The 17,668-nt window shown below is 40.9% G+C and overlaps 2 protein-coding genes across 3 annotated transcripts in view; one reads left to right on the top strand and one right to left on the bottom strand.

The window, feature by feature from the left end:
* Positions 1–7,019, bottom strand: part of LOC139452231 (MMS19 nucleotide excision repair protein homolog) — a 46,873-nt gene extending 39,854 nt beyond the window's left edge. The window contains exons 1-5 of the mRNA XM_071233629.1: positions 6,938–7,019; positions 4,084–4,132; positions 3,165–3,268; positions 1,747–1,832; positions 727–871 (exon numbers count right to left, since the gene is read on the bottom strand). Coding sequence (XP_071089730.1) covers positions 727–871; positions 1,747–1,832; positions 3,165–3,268; positions 4,084–4,132; positions 6,938–7,019 — 466 coding nt within the window. The remainder of the gene's footprint in view (positions 1–726; positions 872–1,746; positions 1,833–3,164; positions 3,269–4,083; positions 4,133–6,937) is intronic.
* A 201-nt stretch (positions 7,020–7,220) lies between these two features.
* Positions 7,221–15,998, top strand: LOC139453158 (ubiquitin domain-containing protein 2-like). 2 transcript variants are annotated; one of them, XM_071234789.1, is made up of 3 exons: positions 7,221–7,381; positions 13,349–13,585; positions 14,284–15,998. In XM_071234789.1, the coding sequence occupies exons 1-3, from the start codon at positions 7,315–7,317 to the stop codon at positions 14,664–14,666; spliced, it is 687 nt and encodes a 228-aa protein (XP_071090890.1). In that variant the 5' UTR covers positions 7,221–7,314; the 3' UTR covers positions 14,667–15,998. The 2 variants fall into 2 exon arrangements, with proteins under 2 accessions (XP_071090890.1, XP_071090889.1); XM_071234788.1 differs by having other exon boundaries at positions 7,221–7,396.
* Positions 15,999–17,668: the final 1,670 nt, after the last annotated feature.

Raw genomic sequence — 17,668 nt, 5'->3', positions numbered from 1 at the left:
AGACAACACCAGCGTCAGTACACTACCTGGCAGTGAGACAACACCAGCCCCAGTACACTACCTGGCAGTGAGACAACACCAGCCCCAGTACACTACACTACCTGGCAGTGAGACAACACCAGCCCCAGTACACTACCTGGCAGGGAGACAACACCAGCCCCAGTACACTACACTACCTGGCAGTGCGACAACACCAGCCCCAGTACACTACCTGGCAGTGAGACAACACCAGCCCCAATACACTACCTGGCAGTGAGACAACACCAGCCCCAGTACACTACACTACCTGGCAGTGAGACAACACCAGCCCCAGTACACTATCTGGCAGTAAGACAACACCAGCCCCAGTACACTACACTACCTGGCAGTGAGACAACACCAGCCCCAATACACTACCTGGCAGTGAGACAACACCAGCCCCAATACACTACCTGGCAGTGAGACAACACCAGCCCCAGTACACTACACTACCTGGCAGTGAGACAACACCAGCCCCAGTACACTACCTGGCAGTGAGACAACACCAGCCCCAGTACACTACACTACCTGGCAGTGAGACAACACCAGCCCCAGTACACTACCTGGCAGTGAGACAACACCAGCCTCAGTACACTACCTGGCAGTGAGACAACACCAGCCCCAGTACACTACACTACCTGGCAGTGAGACAACACCAGCCCCAGTACACTACCTGGCAGTGAGACAACACCAGCCCCAATACACTACCTGGCAGCTTCTTGTACAGCATGTTGGACAGGAGGATGTACAAAGATCGCCGATCTTCCTGCGCCAGAGTTTGATTCTGGACTTCTTTGAAAATCTGTCGACATATTTTCTCTGCCACGCCAGCTGGTAGTTCATTACACTTGCTCTGAAGATGAAATAGTAGTAGTAGTAGTAGTATTCACAGCTTTAGTAGTAGTAGTAGTAGTGACAGCATTAGTAGTAGTAGTGGTAGGAGTAGGGATGGCAGTAGTAGTAGTACATGTAGTAGTAGTAGTAGTAGTGACGGCAGTAGTAGTAGTAGTGGTGGTAGTAGTACTAGTGATGGCAGTAGCAGTAGTAGTAGTAGTGACAGCATAAGTAGTAGTAGTAGTAGTAGTTGTAGTGACGGCAGTAGTAGTAGTAGTAGTAGTAGTGGTAGTAGTGATGGCAGTAATAGTAGTAGTAGTAGTAGTAGTGGTAGTGGTAGTAGTAGTGATGGTAGTAGTAGTAGTAGTAGTAGTAGTAGTAGTAGTGACGACAGTAGTAGTAGTAGTAGTAGTAGTAGTGACGGCAGTAGTAGTAGTAGTAGCAGTAGTGGTGGTAGTAGTACTAGTGATGGCAGTAGTAGTAGTAGTAGTAGTAGTAGTGACAGCATAAGTAGTAGTAGTAGTAGTAGTAGTAGTAGTAGTAGTGGTAGTAGAACTAGTGACGGCAGTAGTAGTAGTAGTGGTGGTAGTAGTAGTAGTAGTGACGGCAGTAGTAGTAGTAGTAGTGACAGCAGTAGTAGTAGTAGTAGTAGTGACGGCAGTAGTAGTAGTAGCAGTAGTGGTAGCAGTAGTAGTAGTAGTAAAAGGCTTAAAATATTACACAAATTTCTGAACTTTCAATCTGCCTCTGGTAAACAAAGGAAAAAGATATTTTGTCACTAGCCATTTGGATCATCCTGACTTTACATTAGTATTCCTGGCATTTGTCAAATGGACCATGTTTTGTGGAACCCTGAAGTTGTTGCCAGGGTAACAGTGTGGTGCTGTCACTCACCAGGGCCAGAAGGCCGTTGAGAGCACACGGTTGGATGGAGTGATGATCAGACAGCTTCTCACACAGATACGCAGACAGTAACTCCACTGAAATACAGATACCAAATTCACTGTAATAAGTGCCCTGCTCCAATAAGTGCCCCCCAGGGTCAACTTCGAACCAGTCTGTATTGTTTGTTGTTTAACACCGCACTAAGCAATATTCCAACTACATGACAGCGGACTGTAACAAATTAAGTCTGGACCAGACAATCCAGTTATTGACATCATCAGCATCGATCCACGCAATTGGGATACGATAACATGCATTGACCAAGTCAGCGAGCATGACAACCCAACCCCTTTAGTCACCTTTTACAGCAGGCATAGTCAACTTTTATGGCAAGCATGGGTTGCAGAAAACATATTCTAACCTGGATCTTCATGGCTGTGTGACCAACCCATAAGTAATCTGTATACATGATATAACCACCCACCCATCATTTTCCTGTGTATTTCATTGATTTTTTTCAACAGAAAACAGCCACAAAGAAGGGCTATATAATTGGCTCGTAACTATTATGGAAAAGGTTTTGGTTTGATTGATGTTGGAAGTTTGTTGACTACCGCTCGATCTCTGAAAACATTATACTTGTACTATGGAATTTACCGTAAATTACTAAAACATTGACACTGAACAATAAAATATGACTTGAATTCAGCAAGCAATTGGGGTTTAATGATACCTTAAACAGTATAATTAATACATCACAGCATCATTTTTGATTTGGGGGATTGCTTGCTTTACTTACATCTACAATCTCATTCTGATCAGATCCGTTTCTCCAAGATACTTGTATGATTCAAGATTGGACAAACCACCGTATAAGGTCACGTCATTGATCTTTCTGGCCAATCAATGTCAGGGGTTCTATATTTTCTGTTTCAGTTAAGAAGAGCCTTTTCTGCAGCATATTTGATTTCTATATCTTGAAATTGAATATAATCAGGGAGTTCCAAATGCAAAAAAATAAACATGACAGAGCCATGCTGTTATATTGTTTGTGGATATTTTTATACATCCGGCCGTTTAGGAGCACCAGCCAATTGGCAGCAGGATCAACATGATCAAGGGAGTTAGAGTGAGAATGGTTTTAAACCGCTTTCAGCAATATTCCAACAATACCACGGCGGGGACACCAGAAATAGGCTTCACACACTGTGCCCTTATGGGAAATTGAACCCAGATCTTCGGTGTGATGAGCAAATGCTTTAACCAGTCGGCTACCCCACTGCCCCTCTTTTGTTAAAAAAAGACATGTGAAAACAAGGTGCTAAAGAAGGTGATTCCTCGGGAAAAAACAAATTCAAAACAGGAATTAGAAAAACAAGGGAAAGACTTTAACTGCCAGTCTCTGTATCAGGGAAACAATTATTTACCTTCTTTATCCTGTAGGAAGTCTGGGGTGAGATTGTGTAAGATGTCTGCCAACAGCCTCGTTCCTCGACAACGTACGCTGGTGTCAGGGTCAGTAAGGTACTTCCTGCAATGGTATCAACATGGACTTTCGGATCTTACAAATCTTATTTCTTGTTTTTGCAGACATTCTGTTTGAACAAAAAAAAGTCTGAGTAAAACAGGCAGATCTTCTCCAGGTCAGACTATTGTGTAATCTTGGTAAATTTTTAATCCAGTTCCTAGTGTTCCTTGTTATCATATTGCTGGAATATAGCTAAAACTATACTCTCTCACTACTGATAGTGAGTCTTGTTTAATGTTACTCTAGAGTTTTATGTGAAGCACAAATGTGCGTCCATTTCGCAGAAATGTGGAGAATGGATGCAGAGAAAATAGTTACTGCATCCTGAAGGACGCACAATGATATTCACTGTACATACAGCTCATCAAGGGCAGTTACGCGTGTCTGTCATTTCATCCATCAATCATGACCACTGTCCACATGATCACGGATTCATTCCAGGCGCTAAAGTAATTATCTAGCTGTACAATACACTGTGCAATTTCACTTCCTCACTGGATCCCCATATGGTATGCAAGGGACCCTTAGAATTAATTATTGGGGGTCCCCTTGACCCCTACTTTCGTGAGTCAAGGTAAACCCCTGTTACTTTGAACTGTATTTCAGTATTATTACAGCACGTCAACTTGATGTGGACGGAAAGCATGAAGTGATGCAGGATGTTTAAAGTTAACAAACTCTGCACAGTGAATTGAGGCACCTAAGGTGACTGGGCCACCCATGCCCCATTAATAATTATATTATAAATATCACATACAGTCACAACTAACTAATCATGACAAAACTGTGCTGACTTGGCTGCGTTGACTGATGCTTACCCTAATCCCTCAACAATCTCCAGTAGCTTGGCTTCATTCTTCAACAGTACTGCAAGTAAACGGGGAAGAAAGCGCTATACTGATCAATATATGTGCTCACTTAAAAAATGGAGGGTTGCACATACGGAGTCAGATCCCCATCCCTCCACAGCAACTGTTTAAGGGTTTCAGTTGACGTGAAGCAGCCCCTATTACCAATAAGAGAAGAAATAACAAAAATACTCAAATACATTTTTGTCCTCATCTCTGGGGTGTTCTGAATGCATGACAACTCTGTTTGTCCAGCCACTATTTCATAACATTCCATGGGAACAATGTCCAAAGTTGTTTGGTTGCATTTTGCTTGATTGCTTTTTCAATGCCATGCGAGAACCTTTTTACAGTTTATCATAACTGAGTGGAAGCTGATCCAGCCTAAGGTTGCACAAATCTATGGCACATAGTCAAATGATCGTGTCCCATAATTAAATAATATTCATGTGACGCATGGTGTAAGTGTCTTCATTTGTAAAACACATGTTGAACATGATTAAGTATAAATTACAACTTTAAAGCTTGAATTCTAACTTTCAATTGGGAGAAGAAGATTTTTTTACACTGATCATGAGAGAATGAAAGTTTTTTCAAGTATATTTGCTTGGCTGACGAGATCATTGTCGGCATGGGTACTAGGGCTGTTACGATTCAGTCGTGTATTCATTGAATCGAACCGTATCCCTTCATGAATTGAATTTGTTCTTCGTGGCCACTAGAAGCTTGTGTCGGATTATCAAGGCCCCTAATGGTACGGATTGTCAAGGCCCCTAATGGTACAGATTGTCAAGGCCCCTAATGGTACGGATTGTCAAGGCCCCTAATGGTACAGATTGTCAAGGCCCCTAATGGTACAGATTGTCAAGGCCCCTAATGGTACAGATTGTCAAGGCCCCTAATGGTACAGATTGTCAAGGCCCCTAATGGTACTGTCAATCAAATCATGAGGCTATAGTATAAGCAGCATTGCTGCAATGTGTTGCTTGTTTCAACCTGAGCAATAACATGATGTACATTTACATACATTTTAAATAAACTCAAGTTTTACGCTGACACAAAGTTTTTCCCCAAAAGCAAAGACAATACTGGCTGATTACCGAGAAAAGTAACTTGTTATTGTATTCGTGAATAAATATTTTTATCATATAATGAGTAGGTTTCTCAGCAGGATAAAGCCAACGGATAAAAACGATATCTGTTGGGGTCATATGCGGATAGAGATGCAAATATCAAAGGTCAAGTAGGGACTACTTTCAGTGTTTATAAACAAACATGGCGTCGCCCTTGTCATTCGGCAATCGAGTCAGAATTAACCGTCGGGAATCTGGATAAACTACAGAGGTAATTGTTATCATTATCAAAAGAACAGTCTAATATACTTAAAATCAGTGTCTAACTGTGACGTCACTAAGGCATTTTATAAGTTTTGGCAACTTTGGAGATATAAATTTCAAAACAATTTTGCTAGGGCACTAGGCCTAGCCAAGCAGGATCAGTAGTCATATCTGTGCTTGTAGACCTCAGCGGCTTGAAACCTTTTCCACAAATTAAAATAGTTGGATTTGGCCGAAATATGTTTGAATTGTTACCTTGTTTTGTTTTGTCGCTGTGTGTACATCTGATTGCACCAAGATTTTGACAGGACAGGCCGGCTGTCAACAACGTCTGAACATGGCCATGACGTCTCATAGACTAGGGTTATATGATAAAGAGGTTATCACGCTTGTGTGTTTGGGGATGGTAAATATCCTGTATTAGGAATAAACACTATGTATTTATATTTGTGATACGTATCATACTTGCCTCATAGTGTATTCGTTGCAGCCCTAATGGGTACTAAGTAAGTAACGAGGAGACACAGTGACGAACGTACGCTACACTAATATTCGGCGATGCACTGCATTATCCAGCATGCACTCGTAATCAGATGAACCAGAATTACAACGTGAACCGGTTTTTGTTTTCTTGGAGAATAATCAGAATATGGACTTGTCCCCCGTTTGCGGTACCGGGTACCTTTCTGTATTCTGATAAAGGCAGCAGAGTGTAAACTATGGAATGGATTTTGGGTTGGAATACTGCATTGGAATTTGGAATGAGATAAATGGAGCATACCCTGTTTACAAACAAGTCTCCAGTCTAACAAGCTAAGACCGTTTATCAACAGATGTCACTGATATATGGCAGATAAGCTGAGGGACTTGGGTGTGAGCTTCTCTCATCAGCCATTGTCCATACCAATGCTGAATGAGAGGAGACATACCTAGACGAGGAAACAGTTTATTCAAAACAGTAATCTATGACTTATGGTTATCTAATGGATAGAGCACAACAGAACACCATGTGAACGACAAAATATAGTTTGTTATATTTTTATATTCATCATGTTTTTCACCTTCATCCCCAAAAGAGCAATCTATAATGTATATCCAATATCACAAATGTTACTGAGACTTGCACAAGTCTCTAGGGCAATGGGAAGAGTTGTTAAATTGTACTGTCAATGTAATTCACGTTGTTGTCAATAAGGGTATGAACACCAATGGGTTTGTTTTCAGTGTGAGATGAGGATATTCCATTTTTTTTGTTCATTCCTAATTCCATTCCAGTATTCCAATCCACACTCTATCCCAAAATCCATTCCATACTTTAAAGTGCCGATTTTGGCTTGGGTACATTTCTACAGAAAACAGTAAACAACATTGATTCTTTGTAGATCTAGTACCCGCGCCGACAACGGATACACAATTTTATTACACAATCCATATAGGTCCCACGGGCGCTCCTGGGCCCTTGTTAAAAAACGGACAAAGGTACGCACACTGACTGATGTCTGACGCCGCAGAGTCATCGTTTCCACGAACAAAATTTTGAAGAGATATGCTCCACATGGGCGCCGCCATCTTTTAATACGGCAGTAAACAAATACAAGTTCTAAATCGTAATAATAAATTTTCAAAATCAAACAACTACATACAAACATAACATATGTGAATATGTAAGGAATAGTTTTCAAGTTCGTTCCAATCTAGATCCCCATAAATATTTTCGACCAATCAAACGTGTCTTTGACAAGCAAGCACCTTGTTTGTGTGACGTCACGGCCGAGAGAGAAGGAAGGTGATCAAAAGTCCATTGTAATCTTCAGGGAATCCCCCAAAATATCTGCCAGAGGCTTATTCCCCTCCCCCAGTTGTCATGGGAGGGTGTATAGGGGCAAACCGAGACAATGGCCCACCTTCTAGGGAGTCATCGGATGTGACAGGTATGGTACAACATGGTAGGTGTTGATTTGTTTATCTTGGGAGTGAGACGAGGAAATTTGCTTTTTCCACACCAATACACTAACTCAACAGCTGATCTTGAACATCCGGGTGCGGATACACTGCCGAAGCTCACCGCCTGCAGAGTCTGCGTGATTGTCATCGCTTCTCGCCCTGTCCTGTCCCTGCTGTGTGGCTGCTGCCTGCTGATGTCCACCCAATCCTTCTCCATGTTCAACTTGAAATTTAATGCTAATTAGATTCCTAACTTTCCAGTGGGTGTTATCCTAAACAAACTGTTTGGTGATCAATTTCATGAGAAGACTTTGCATTGCAGTCTGTATTTATTTTTACATATGAACAATTTTAATGATCTATACACCAAGATATTGTTGACATTTGGAGTTATTGCAGGTTTACAGATTCCATTCCACCGCTTCAAAAGCAGTCATTATTCATGATGATGAAAATGTTATAGTGCTGCCTATCATTTCCAAACTGATGGAAATCTATTTTCTATAGCATCATGATCATTATAACTGTTATTTTGTTGTGCATGTTTTTGGTGATGTCAATATAAGTGGTTATAACTTGTGAATACTACATAATTTCTATAATGCCCATTACATGAGGCAGAGATACAAGGTTGTGGTGACCTGGTCTGGTACCATATTCCTGTCTCTTGGTTTTAAGTGGGCCTACAAAACTATGAAATATGAGGGTCCTGTTTAATAATGAAATGGTGTAGTGTATTATACTGTAAGATTTGATAATTACTTTTAAAACAGGATCTGTATATATCTTGACAAAAATTGGTACTATGAATATTATTGTGAGTCCTTCAGGATGCAGTATTTTGGTTTTTGTCTGCGTCCATTCTATACATTTGTGTGTACTGAACACACATTTTTGTGTGCACATTTCAGCATCCTCTAAAAACCTGCAGTCTATCTTGTTTTAGAATAAGGGTAATGACAAGAAGCCCTTTACTTACATACCTAATTTGACACTGCTGACTACAGCTGACACTGGGGATACCATATTTCCTCATATATTAGCCAGAAATCTGATGTAGATGCTGTGTCAAAATAAAATAGAGGCAGGACCTCTAATCATGCTAAAGCATGCAGTGTGAAGTAAACCAGTAACTGAATGATCCCCATATTGAAACCTTGTCATGAATAGCTCTTTCATTGATTACTTTGGGTAAAGAAATGGATGTCAGTCTTTAAAACATACCAACTTTGCCCAGGTTCCAATGTACGGTGGATCATCATCTGGTCCGATTAAACATGTCAAACAGGGTTATTGTCAGAAGAAATACACACTATTAGAGGAAATAGTGTGTGGTGAGAGCTTTCAGGACCATTCCTCCTCCGCCTCATGAATTACAGCTTACATGCTTACATGCTTGTATTGGTTTAACATTTTTATCCTCGTTAAGTTTGTTTTTACTAGGGCTTGCTATCGATACAGATCATAGAGATTGACAATCATTTACTAAATATCAATCAATTATTGATAAGTATCGGAGAAGTAACTTTGAGCAAATACACAACAAAAAAGTCTGAACGAAAACAACCTGTTTCACCCCACTGGTGAGTGGTGGCACATGGATTACTTTGTGGACATTTAAGATACAACAGAAACAGCTGATTTCCTTGTTCGGCAATTGACATGATTGACAATAACAAATCTGTTTTGGTAAATCTAAACTTAATTTCATCACAATAATTCATGTGAGAATGTTATCGATGACACAATTTTCATATCGATAATTGTTGATATCTCTTCCCATCAACAATAATTCTGATTATACATCTGTTTAGCCAGGCGTAGTTTTTTCTCATATCATATTCTCATTGTTGATACCAGACATAAGTACATGTAGACATGAAACTTTGATGGATAACCTTTTCCTTGTTTGTAATGATGTTTTGGGGCTACTTCGTGCTTCATTCAGACAAGCATTAGATGATAAACATGGTGAAAATCAGTCTGATTTAAGTCACTGGTCATAATGTTGATGTATACTGTCTATACCAATAATTACTCAGGGATGCAAATGGCACAAATCTGCTTGTGTGACCCATGGTATCCTGAGGCCCCGTGAAGATTCAGGGTTAGAATTGGTCTTCAGCAACCTATGCTTGTTGTAAGAGGCGACCAACGGGATCGGGTGGTCAGACTTGCTGACTTGGTTGATGCATGTCTGCGAGGGATGGCGTCACGCTTCGACTATTTTTGAAAATCATAAAGTGATTGTTATGCATTATATGTTTAAGTGTAGATATGATGATTATGTTTAATGAGGTAAGTGAAGCACGACTCTCCTTCCAATTAGCAATTAGCAATTGATTAGTCTGGCTGTAACCAACTTGTGTAGGAGAATATCATACACTGTACTCACTAGGCTGATCTGGTAGACCTGTATGTACATGTATATTACAAGTTACAATATCAATGTGATCAACAATGAAATGCATGCTATGTGACAAACACGATCATAATAATATCTTCAGCTATAGAAACTAGCAGTTTTTGTCCACTAGTCCTTATAATTATAACATGTAGCAAAACCCTTACAAAGGGCAGATTTCTACTATTATGATACCTTAACTATTGGGCAGTTTGGCAAGGACTACAGGACTTGTGCCTATTTCTAACACTGGTTTTCAATATGCTGTGGCAGATGGTATGCTTCTGTCACATCTTTTCTTTCATATTTTGCTTTTCAAATCAGTGGCCTCACCTGACTTCACATTGCGACATGTTTCATATGTAGACCACTGTATGCATATGTGAGCCATGATATGTGAACCCTACATATTGCTACGTATTGCAATACATATCATGTACATATGTAAATATTTACTTTGCATGAAACATTTCCATATGGCTTGCCTGACAAGCAAATGACAAGAAGTTTTGCTATCTGTGAACCAGTTTGTGTTATTTATGGTTTATTCTCCCTGCAGTGTTTTATTGTATGATAAACAACTCCCACTCGTCGTTTATTTCTTATATGAGAGACCTGTGAAGATCCAGGGTAGAATAGGTCAAAAGCAACTCATGCTTCCTGTAAATGGCGACTATGCTTGTTGTAAGAGGCGATGAACGGGATCAGGTGGTTAGGCTCACTGACTTGGTTGATGCATGTCATCATATCCCAATTGCGTGGATCCCAGATGCTACCGTCAATCACTAGATTATCTGGTTCAGACTCGATTATTTACAGACCGCCGTCATATAGCTGGAATATTGCTGAGTGCGGCGTTAAACAAGAAACAAACAAAACAAAATCTTATAAATGAGATATCAACATTATGTACAATCACTTTAATGATGATAGTAAAAAGTAGTAGTTAGTAAAAATATTTACCCATAATTAAATAAAAATGACTCCCTTAATCATGTGAATAGAATCCGATTGTGGCAATGTCGGACAAGTCCAAATTATGAACAGGGGGGGTAAATTTGGTCTTTCCCGCATATTCCCACAACTTTCATGTCTATAATCTGTACCTTTTCTCCCAATACTGCTTGTAACATCTCTCCCACTTTTGGGTGCGATTGTTTGGGCATCACGTTTAACTGCGTTGCCCAGCTACATCTAAGGGGAACAACTCACTAGACACATCCCTCTCAAAAGTAATTCGATCCAAATTCCGTCACCAAGTTGCGAGCGCATGATCGAATCTCCAGAAGTGACTTCATGCTAGAAGTTCATGCTATTCCTGATAAAATATTAATTTCACATACAATTTCTTCCGACCATTGCATCAAAGTTCTTTGAAGTTGTATGAATGGGTACGTTTTAACTGAATCACCGGTAGATTAGGAGGAAACGTGTGCACAGCTGATTGCTATTTCCAGCTTAGTTTACGAGAAGACACACACAGTAATCTTAATCTCTGCATATAAAACAGTGCCTTGGAGAGCAGGAAATACATTTTAAATGGTAAATCATCATGTCTAGTGATGTTTTATACCAAATTTCATACTTTTATTGACCAAGTTTGTTATACCTGTTTATTCACCTGAATTGGCTGAAGAGATACGATAACGCTCATCAATTATTTGGACCCGATTTGTTTTTTAAAATGTCTGGACAGAAAAATTTAAATGTCCGGTAAGCAATATCTTAAACCAGACATTTGAGATTCCCAATCAGACATGTCCGGCGCATATGACTGTTTCCGGACCCCTGGCAAGAACAATGTTTTATCGTGAAATAAACCACACTTCAGGCAGCATTGTTCTTTGCAATTTGTCGTGTAGCAATCTTATGTCACATGATAATTTAGTCTCTTTCTAAGTATTATCTTGATTATGCAGTCAGATTCAGCATGTTTCCTGACAGGCAGGGAAGTGAGGTTAACCTGGGCAGTTATTGTAAAACTTTGTCAACATTAGTTTTTGAAAACCAATACAGAAACCAGTGTCGCTATGGCCATGTCTACCATGTGTACTGTAAGATGCCCAGACCTGCAGTCACATGGTTTCCCTTCTCACCCTTTTGACCCCCAGATGACCGGGGACAACAGCAGGGAGGGGTGTATTTGTCACACATGAAAAGCATGGCATCTGAAGAATGTGTGGCAAAACTATTTGTGGAAAACAATTAAACAGCTAATAATGAATGAATTTTTGCAAAAATTACATCATAATCAGAAAAATCTTTGCATTTGGAATTTCATCTCTTGGGACCTTATCCTTGTTTCAACTAATATGAATTGTTTTAAAGAATTTTTAGTATTAGCCATTTTTCAAAATTTTCATGTTTTTCTCAAAAACGAACATTTTACATGCACCAATAATGACGCTCAACCAGGAACTAAGATCCAGAAAAAACAATGGTAAAATCAAGGAAACTATCAGTACTGTACACAATCATGTATGTAAACATGATAATCATTTAGGTCAACTTGTGTACTTCATGGCTGCAGATACTCAGTTTAAATACAGTTTAGATACAGTTTAAATATACAACAGAGCTCCAGATAAGCTTTTGGTGTTGTGGGTATTTTACCCATGCATTTTAAAATCATTGGGTTCGAGAGCTTTATAGGACTAAAAAATACCAAGATACTTCCACAAGAAAGTGTGATGGCAAATGATCATGATGTAACTGTCATTGTTGAGTTTGGCAAGGTTGACGGAATGCCCGTTTATAATTTCAAAATAAGTTGCTGATTTGCTAATCGAATATGCAGGGTTACTTCACAATATTTTGATGATATGCACAAGTTTTATTTTTGTAGCGTATCTGTAATATTCATTGCGTATTTGATATGCTTGAATTTTATTTTACTGTGTATTTCTGCATTTCTGATGCGTATTTTACGCAGATACGCAGCTTATCTGGAGCTCTGTACAACCATAGCATTCTTATATAGAGAAGACACCAGTGTAAGCTTACCCTCTTGCGATGACTGATCCAGATAGACGTGCGAGGTGGACTTTGGAGGTTGCCATGGGTGGTGGTCGTGGGGGGTTGCTGTGGGAGGTGGCTGTAGGAAGTGGCCAAGGGGGGTTGCTGTGGGAAGTGGCCATAGGGGGTTGATGTGGGAAGTGGTCATGGGGGGTTGCTGTGGGAGGTGGTCGTGGGGGGTTGCTGTGGGAGGTGGTTGTGGGGGGTTGCTGTGGGAGGTGGTTGTGGGGGGTTGCTGTGGGAGGTGGTCTAGGGGGGTTGTTGTGGGAGGTTACCGTGGGGGGTTGCTGTGGGAGGTGGTCGTGGGGGTTTGCTGTGGGAGGTTACTGTGAGGGGTAGGCCGTGGGGGGTTGCTGTGGGAGGTGGTCGTGTAAGGTGCACACTCCCTGCTTTCCCCTCAGGATCCACCTGTACTCAGTGTTCATCAATCTATCCTGTTATTACGGACAATTTCACTGGAAATGATGCTGTCCAGGGAACCAGATTCAGTGTTTTCAAGAAAACAACCTGTAACAGTGTTTGTTTATGTTGACAGTCTCAATAGGAAGGAACCAACCTCTGAAGGCAGAGAAGCCCAAATGGAAGAGTGACGTGCAACTGACCGAGGGCCAGCTCCGCAGCAAACGAGATGAATTCTGGGACACGGCCCCCGCGTTCGAGGGCAGGAAGGAGATCTGGGACGCCCTGAAGGCAGCTGCCTACGCCCTGGAGACGGGAGATCATGCCCTGGCTCAAGCCATTGTTGATGGGGCCAATATTTCACTACCACATGGTGAGTTTGTGATGCCAGAGTAGTGTTGCAGACAAACAGGAACTATCAGGAACTGTATCGAGCATCGCTTAGACTAGTCAACTTGTTAATCATTGTTTGGTTGTTTAGTGACACCGGGGTGATGGCAAGGGGGGCTGTTATCTGCAGTTGCTGGTCTCTGTACAGAAAAGAGCCAGGATCTGCTGATCAGTGTCCATTGTTTGGTTGCTTAATGACAGTGGGGGATGGCGAGGGGGGCTGTTATCTGCAGTTGCTTGTCTCTGTACAGAGTAGAGCCAGGATCTGCTGATCAGTGTCCATTGTTTGGTTGCTTAGTGACAGTGGGGGATGGCGAGGGGGCTGTTATCTGCAGTTGCTGTTATGATTAACTATAGTCATATTAAAAAATTTGATGTTCTTTGACTTCTTTTAAGTGGTATATATAACGAACAGCTGATGCTTTTGCTTTGAATAGATAACCTGTATTACGAGGACCAATAAAGCGGAAGAGGTTTTAGTTTTTAGTTTTATATATTGCATTGAATGCAGTCTTAAAATACAATGTTAAAATACCCCTGAATTTAACATGTTTAAGAAAATAAGACATTGTTTTTTCCCTAAAAAGATTTGTCACAAAATTGTGATTTTTTTTGCCAATTTGCCTTCCAGGGGCCCTGAGTTCATAACCTTCCCTAAATCCCTGCTCTTGTTGTTACCAGGAACACTAATGGACTGCTACGATGAACTGGGTAACCGTTACCAACTGCCTGTGTATGTTTTGAGTGCACCGACCAATTTGATTGAGGAACTCAGTGAGAGTGACAATGGGCAAGACACAGACAATTCCTCACCTGGGATTGAAATTCCAATCAAATTCCGCCTTTCTCACACAAACAAGGACATCAAAATGCCTGTTCGTACAACAGACTCTGTCTATAAAATCAAGAAGCGAATCTGTGAAGATGAAGGGATCGAGGTGGTAAGACAGCGATTCTTCTACTCTGGGCGATTGCTCAATGATAAACTACGAATCGAGGACGCAAAAGTTCCTAAAGGACATGTGATTCAAGTTATAGTGACCAAGAAGGAAGAAGACCTTTAAGGCATGACATGAGTTATCTCCCCTTAATTGACTTGTGTTGAAGTGGAACAGTAATTTGAGTGTATTCAAGGTAACTTCCAAGATGCAAAATGATACATATATATGTCTTGGTAGAGGAATGAGGGTATGAACTCCCGTTTATCAACATGGATGTACATTAGGTAGGGGTCCACTTGAAAACCCATGGTTATAATTCCATGTGACTCTGCACATCATGAATAAGATGTTTTGGCGTCATCCAATGTCACTGTGTCACATCGGATTTGGTGATGTTACAAAGTAAATTGTGTTTTTTGTAAAATAATAAGTAAAAATGTTATTCCTATGGAATGTATCCCAGGGAGTTGAGATTGCTTTATTCTCATTGATCCTTTGATAATAATGTCTTCACTTTGAGTGCGTCCCTCCATGGCCTTGTGCTGAGTAAGAGGCCAGCTATTAGTAGTGGTATACATCTTATGAACTTAAGGCAGACTGAGAAACCACTTGATCTTGTTGCAATATCTAGGGGAATTATTGGGTGGGATTCATTTTGTTTGGGGAGGGATAATATGCCTTCCTGTTGATACATGTCAAGATACTTGGGTCATGATACGATGTGCATCATAACACTGTTTTTATCTGAAATTCTCTACTTTCCTTGTGGCCTGGCTCTCAAGCCAAGTTGTGTTCAACTCAGATGACCTGTTAATAGGGCCTTCTTCATGCACTCACGTAGTATCATGTAAACAGATTTAACATTTCATAGCTTGTAAGACCAGTAGTTATCTTGGAAGGTAATTGCAACACTTTTGCTACCCTTTCAAAAATCAGTTGTGAATTAAGACATGAATCAGTGCGTGAGTAGGCGTAATGGTTTCATTCACCAAGTATTGTTAGACTTTCGTGTTATAGTTAGGTTTAGGGAATCCAAATTTTCTTGTATATTTCCTCACAATCTCATTAAAATCAGATCCTAGTTCTCACTACTGCTAAACAAAGATCAGAGGACATCCCATTACAGGTCATGTCAGAACAACCTTTCGCGAACTATGACCGACTAATGAAATGACTAACAAGAAGTTGTTATTAGCCAATCAGAAAGCTGCTTTCTCGAGCAGTATGACACAGTTCAAACTGACGACTTGTATTCCAGATTGTGCTTTTATCAAGATTTTGACATCGTTTTCGGTTCAAAATTGAAAACTAAACAAAAGAACATTCTGGAATGTCTAATAGATAGCTGAGATTGTATGGCAATACTTCCCACGAGCTATGGAAAGTATCTGCCATTCAAATGTTTATCGGGGTGGCCCAGTCGTCTAAGGCAACACAATTTGCTGTGCAGAGATGCATACCATACCCGTGCTCGTGTGTTTCACCAAAGTTGTAAACGTCTGAGACCTGCATCACTTTGGGATTTCCTCCCACATTAAGCCGACACGTCATGATATAACTGGAATACTGTTCAAAGCCCTCACTCACTCACTCAAATGTTTATCCCATTGAAGCAAGAAATAGGTGATGATTTTGACGGAATCAGTCGTACAGCCTGTACCTGTTGTTCGGAATACCATGTGTTAACTTTGTCAGAGTTGCATGGTAAGAAACCACACTCCGACTGTCACTTTCCTCATCGCTTTGATTGGTCTGATGAATGGTCGTTCTGACATGACCTGTAATGGGATGTCCTCAGATCTTTCTTTAGCGGTAGCTGATTTAAGGAGATTGTACATCCACAGTGCTGAAGTCACTGTGGGCATGGTTAGCAGTGACTGAGGTTTTGTCACTGTGGGCATGGTTAGCAGTGACTGAGGTTTTGTCACTGTGGGCATGGTTAGCAGTGACTGAGGTTTTGTCACTGTGGGCATGGTTAGCAGTGACTGAGGTTTTGTCACTGTGGGCATGGTTAGCAGTGACTGAGGTTTTGTCACTGTGGGCATGGTTAGCAGTGACTGAGGTTTTGTCACATGCCACAAGTTGATTTCACGAATTCATCAAATGCATGACTTCATTCTTGTCTGCTGTAGTAAATGATGCTGTCTATGGTTGCTGATCACCTGTCACTCGCCCATCCCTACATGGCTTGACATTCCAGTAGCTTGACTTCTCAGCCATTTGGACAGTTTTCTACTAGGGGGAGAATGAACTAGCTAACCTGTAATCTGAAACACTAAAGAAATGCAACAGTTTTTTAATTTGACATGTTTTTAGCTATATCATGATAATGGAATAATTTCATCTACAGGACAATAATTCTGCAAATAGTTCAATGATTGGTTGGGAAGTATGTATTTAGAAAATTTGAAGTTACTGAAGCATTTATTCAGTGTTCCAGCAGTTGAATGACCCACATGTTCAGAACACAAGGATTCCCAGTTGATGCATTCCTGATAGATATGTCTGCTATCATTAATGTCATATTACCGAACAACACCCCCCCCCCCCCCCCCCCCCTCCTCATTTAGTGGAGTCCTCTGATCTCATGTTGCATGAGGTCAGTGAGGAGACCAAAGGCGTGAATGCCTTTTCATTGTGTGTCCAACAAATAATTATATTTCCACACTATTATGATAAGTACCATGGACCTACTCACCACCATTGTTTTGTTTGTGAAGTGACGTCACCTTCTTCATTGTATTGTCTTAGCTCAGGGGGGCGCGGGGGGCCCAGTCAGCTTAGGCACCGCAATTCGCTGTGCAGAGTTGCGTCCCTTGGGCGCACCAGAAACCTATGATTGTGGGTTCGAATCCTGTGTCGCCCCAATTATGTTTCTAGGTTTGTCAGCACCATACCCGTGCTCGTGGGTTTCACCAAAGTGGTAAACGTCTGAGACCTGCATCACTTCGGGCTTTCCTCCCACATGAAGCTGACACTGTGATATGGCTGGAATACTGGTATAAGCAGCGTTAAACCCAACTCACTCTTAGCACAGAATTTTCTCTCGCTCATGAGCTTGCATGAGCTGAACGAGAGCTTTGCATAGATCTGTATACAAAATTGTGACATTGTACCTGCTTGCC

The sequence above is a fragment of the Haliotis cracherodii genome, unplaced genomic scaffold, assembly GCF_022045235.1.
Source record: "Haliotis cracherodii isolate W230 unplaced genomic scaffold, xgHalCrac1.p SCAF_9, whole genome shotgun sequence".
Lineage (NCBI taxonomy): Eukaryota > Metazoa > Mollusca > Gastropoda > Lepetellida > Haliotidae > Haliotis > Haliotis cracherodii.
This window is presented reverse-complemented; position numbering and strand designations above follow the sequence as displayed.